General features: G+C 43.5%; 1 protein-coding gene across 1 annotated transcript; it reads left to right on the top strand.

Annotated features, from left to right (window-relative positions):
* The first annotated feature begins 2,640 nt into the window (after positions 1-2,640).
* Positions 2,641-3,700, top strand: LOC128729293 (40S ribosomal protein S14a). Its single transcript, XM_053822961.1, has 3 exons — positions 2,641-2,673; positions 2,895-3,149; positions 3,222-3,700. Exons 2-3 carry the CDS (start codon positions 2,910-2,912, stop codon positions 3,438-3,440), a joined length of 459 nt encoding a protein of 152 aa, XP_053678936.1. The 5' UTR covers positions 2,641-2,673; positions 2,895-2,909; the 3' UTR covers positions 3,441-3,700.
* The last annotated feature ends 1,395 nt before the right edge of the window (positions 3,701-5,095 follow it).

The following is a 5,095-nucleotide window of genomic DNA, read 5'->3' as shown; positions in this document are numbered from 1 at the left end:
GCACATTTTCGCGTGCACCAAAACGTCCTGCGGGTGCACGAAACCTCTCGGGGCGAGGCAGGTTTTAATTCGAGTGTATGAATTCGGCATAAATCCACCGCTCGAGTGCAACAATGTACGCAATTCGGTATGAAATACAGCATGCCAGGGATGCTTCGTGACGCTGCAAATAAATATAAAGCGAGATGATAAATGTAACCCTACCCTCGAAAGAGTTCCGAGCTGCTGTTTCGTGCCTCCTGGGGAGAGGACATACATTCTGTTTGCACGGTTTCATCTCATGGTGTGGTGCGATCGTGCCGTTAAATCGGTCCATTTAATAAGCCCTCACCAGTGGCAGATAAGATACCAGTCATCCCGTCACGCAAGCCCCATGCGGAACCGGGACGGGATGATAAACCTTCTCATCCTTGGGGCCCTTGGGAACAAACAGAGAAACAAAAGGGAGGCGATCCTGCAAGCTCCTACCCAAGCCCTTTTGAATTGAATTCATGCGCGAGTGTTTGTGATGTTAACTGCATTCGATGCAGCGTGCTGCAACTGGTTTTGGACACCCAAGGCCAGTACCGGGGTGTGGGGTGTGACAGTGGGGGTTTGAAAACTGGTCCATGGCCTGCTTCCTTCGCTTCCGTTTGCGCGTGTGCACGATTCTAATGGACGGTGGGGTGAGGAGCGCAAAAAAAGGGACTCCCACAACAGGTTTCCGTCCTCGAGGCCGTGTCGAATTGTTGCTAACCGACCGTGAGTTGATTATTATTCCTACTCCGGTGGCGATGCAACTATTGGGTGAGTTATCATGCACACCTCTCGCTTGCCTGAAGCCTCTTGGGTGATCGATAAGTCCGTTGTTTGCGTTGTTTTTTGTGTTGTTGTTCCAACCACGCGGGTCGGAACGTTCCAACAACACAACGAAAAACCGATAAGCAACCCGACAACCGGCACTTGGGGTAGTTTCAATCTGCAGCAACACCCTCAACCTGGCGGTAACAGACAAATCTAATCATCTGCCACTTTTGGGACCGAATGTTTGTTTGAGATATCTCTGCACCGTGTGATCCCGATTCGGTCACGGTCGCGTCTGAGAAGGGTTTGGTTTATCTAGCGATGGTCAATGTATGGCCATCATTTACCAGCGGGTTGGTCTGGGATGTCCTCACGTGGGATCCCACCGGATTAAGCCTGCGCCTGTGACGTGCGTTGTTTATTTGTTGACGAATGCGCCACGATCGCGCGTTGATAGCTGGCCGCGTAACGCGTAACGGTTTTGGTTTGATTTTGACGTTACAGATGGACACGGCCCGTGTGGCCACTTACCTTTTTGGCGCGGTGGATTGAAGACGGCACAAGCGGCGGGACGAGTGTTGGTGTGGTGTCAGCAACACGCCACGGGACGGAACATTCGCAATCGACGGGTAATATCGCTTTGACGTAGGGACAGAGCGCGCACCGAGCGTTTTTCCTATGCTACGTAACACATGCTCCCGTAATAACAATCAAAAGAAGAAAGAAAAAACAACACACACAGACGTGACGACGTAAAGAGTACACTTGAGAGAAGGCAAAAATGAGGGACGCCACGCGAACGAACTGAAAAACCGTAGCACGCGGGTGTAGTCACCTCAGCAGATTCTTAACGAATGGCTTAAACGGCACCGCCAACGGTTTGCAGAAGGAATGATTCACTTGCGCGACTGGCACGAAGTGGCGTACTTCTGGTCATCCCGTCCCCTACTGCCAATTGCTGTATCGAACGCGACGATTGCACTGTGTCATCATTCCTGGTCGAGAACGTACGGCAGCCAGCAGTGGAATTGCCGTCGCACCCGGTCGCGGTAACTGAAGCGTATGCACACGAACAAATAAATAAATAAAAACGCAAACGTTGAACCGAAATCGCCCGAGCAACGCGTCATGTGCGCCAAGCAGAAAGAAGTTCGGTTGTCAATTGCGAGTAGCACTCTGGTGCTGCGCCAAAATAAACAAATAACACGTCGCCGTGCGGGTGACAGCTGATTCTTGCTGCCAGAGTTCTAGCATAGGGGCGGTGACCTCGTTTCTCGAGCTCGAGCAGCGCGTCTTGTGGGAGTCGATTTTTGAAGCCTACTTTTAGATTCGAGGAGATTTTGCAAACCATGCAGCAAAATAAATAAACAAAAATGGTTGGTGCTGGAATAGTATGGTAGGCAAGCTAATTTCGTTATGGAGCACACGTGGCAAGGCTTCTCTTTGTTTTATCACATTAGAAATGATGTTTGAAATATATTAAGTTGCATTGATTTCAAAGGTTTGAATGAATACAATAAATAACAAATGAATAAAGAGTAATGACTTTGCTAACATGTGTATTTTTCAAATTTATCGATCAATATAAAAGCAAAGTTTGTAGCATGTTGAAAATGTGAATTAGTTAAACTTATTTTAAAATAGATATAATTATATTGTGATTCAGATTATAATAGGAATAATGAATAAAGTACCGTCCGAATCAAATTTGATTTTTTCAAAATCATCTATTGGTTCTGTGAACGGCGTCAGCCTTTTGACAACAGTCATTCTAAAGGCTTTTTTAAAGCAAATGTCACTGCGGCACTGCAAGCTCCACAAACGTCAAGTCACAAAAGGCCTCTTTTAAACTTCCGCATCGGAAAGAAAGCACGTATTGCTTCCTGCGAGGTAAGAAAAATATGGAATTTTGTTTATAGTAATGTAATTAAGTTATGTTTGAGAATCTGCTATTGTAGTGGCACCACCTGTGGTATATTGTGTAGCCCCAAGCAGCATTGTCGCATAACCGTAACTACGTGAATTTCGTACCGGCCATTCTCAGCACTCTTGCCCGCGTGTTGTATTGTTGCGCGCACGCTCATTTGTTTATTTGATTCTCTGTTTTTCAGTAACATCGTCCCACTATGGCTCCGTCTCGGAAGAATAAAGTCGTCAAGGAGGAAGTGCAGGTGTCCCTCGGCCCGCAGGTGCGCGATGGCGAGGTCGTTTTCGGAGTGGCTCACATTTATGCCAGCTTCAACGACACCTTCGTACACGTCACAGATCTATCGGGCAAAGAAACCATCTCCCGTGTAACCGGTGGTATGAAGGTGAAGGCCGATCGTGATGAGGCATCACCTTACGCAGCTATGTTGGCCGCTCAGGTATGTGCAACTAAACGCATTTTTGCTCGAATTTACCGAATAACCTTCATTCCTTCCTGCCGTACGAAATAGGATGTGGCCGAGAAGTGCAAATCTCTCGGGATTACCGCTCTGCACATTAAGCTGCGTGCCACCGGTGGAAATCGCACCAAGACTCCCGGACCGGGTGCCCAGTCGGCTCTGCGTGCGCTGGCCCGTTCGTCGATGAAGATTGGCCGTATTGAGGACGTGACGCCGATTCCGTCCGACTCGACCCGCAGGAAGGGAGGCCGTCGCGGTCGTCGTCTATAAGCCAGTCCGTTTCTTCTGGTCTGGTCGCGTTTTCGGTGGATTTGGTATTCCATTTTTCTTGCGTTTAAATCTGTTGAAGCTGAATCAGTGTTGCTATAGCTCTGGTGACGCAAACCGGATCGTGTATTTTGCTGAAAGTGAGTTGTTTATTTTTAAATTTTTATCCAACGTTCAGTAAACCGACATGAAATACAGCAACAGTTTCCGTGGTGTGTACTGGAATACCAATAAAATGGAAAAAATACACCTCCAAAATGATACGCGCAAGGTAGTTCGGTAGTGTGGGTGCGGTATAGTGCAACGGCAAACATCCGAAAAGTTGTTTAACCACTATAAAGGGGATATTTAGTGTACGGCAGCGAGCAGTTCAGCTAATCAACATTTTTGCATCATTCAACTGAATACTTGTTATGGAAAGCTTAGCAAAAAAGGATTTATAGCGAGACATATCGATCAATCAAGAAGAGTTTCCCAACTTTCGTTTCTTTTTCAGGTGAGCGACTAATTCAAATGGTTGCGTTTTTTGTCCTATGAAATTATCAAGCAAACAGCACATGGCGGGTTAGTTATCACATAATGACGTATATGGAAGGCTTGTTATGCGGAGTATAGATGTTTGCAAAATTGGATGAAGTTTATTGAATTTATATTGAGTTGTTATTACTGGTATTTCAATACCAATGAGCCAACAGCTTAATAAGAAGCATCAGAAAAGTAGTTAGACATTATATATTCAACATTGGTTGATTTGTTTTTAAATCTATTAAAAATAACGTGTACACATGTCAACGAGTATTTCGTTTGTTCAACTATTTGTATGTTGATAATTTCAAGATTAATTGCTGGAATTTAACCATCTTTTGGAGTCAATATTCCATTCTCGCGGTTATAGAATAGACTCGCTTGATTTGTAAAATATTTGAAAACTTAATGAACTTTCAGCTCAATGTTTTTAGGTACAGGCAAGGTATGAACTATTTTGTTTCCTTATGAATTTGGCACTAAATTTCAAAATATCTAAGCAAAACTAAAGCTACATCAACAATCCTCGTTATACTACATACTGAAATTACTCAAATTGTTTGTTGGTTGAAACTGAAGTCTCATAAAACGTTTATTATTCCATTACTCAAGAGAATTGATAAAAATAAGTAATGTTCGCACTCACTATCTTTAATTTAATTGTGCTATCGACACACTGTTGTATATTTCTCCTGTTTTCTTAGTTGATGAGTAATTTATTTTTGTAAACTGAACTTAGGTAAAGTATGTTGTTCCAAACCCTGTGGTGGATGAAGCGGCCATTTAGAATTTTAAGTCATAGTGACCTAAACGATTCACGGTCATCTTCAATTTTGCGTTTGGAAGTATATTTAAATTTAGCTGGTTTAATTCGTGTGAACTGGTTGACTTCTATTCATGACTCTTTATTTTACAGGAACATGTTTGTTTTAGTTTTTATAAGTTCTTACATGAACTCATGAGTTATGCGATCCATCGACAAAAAGGCCAATGTTAATTTTTATCTCCATTTCATCCATCATTTCCTATTGAGGAAGGTTTTTTTTAAACATGATTGCATATCATTTTCTAAGAAACAATTGCAATTATTTATGATCTTTTTTAAGGAAATCAGCCTATTTCACTAAGCTTTT

The sequence above is a fragment of the Anopheles nili genome, chromosome X, assembly GCF_943737925.1.
Source record: "Anopheles nili chromosome X, idAnoNiliSN_F5_01, whole genome shotgun sequence".
Classification (NCBI taxonomy): Eukaryota; Metazoa; Arthropoda; class Insecta; order Diptera; family Culicidae; genus Anopheles; species Anopheles nili.
The sequence above is the reverse complement of the archived record's forward strand: the minus strand, read 5'-3'. Positions and strand labels throughout refer to the sequence as shown.

Coding starts and splice junctions, on each gene's coding strand:
- LOC128729293 (XM_053822961.1), top strand. CDS start 2,910: ATGGCTCCGTCTCGGAAGAATAAAGTCGTCAAGGAGGAAGTGCAGGTG. Junction 3,150..3,221: donor CAGCTATGTTGGCCGCTCAG/GTATGTGCAACT, acceptor CGTACGAAATAG/GATGTGGCCGAGAAGTGCAA.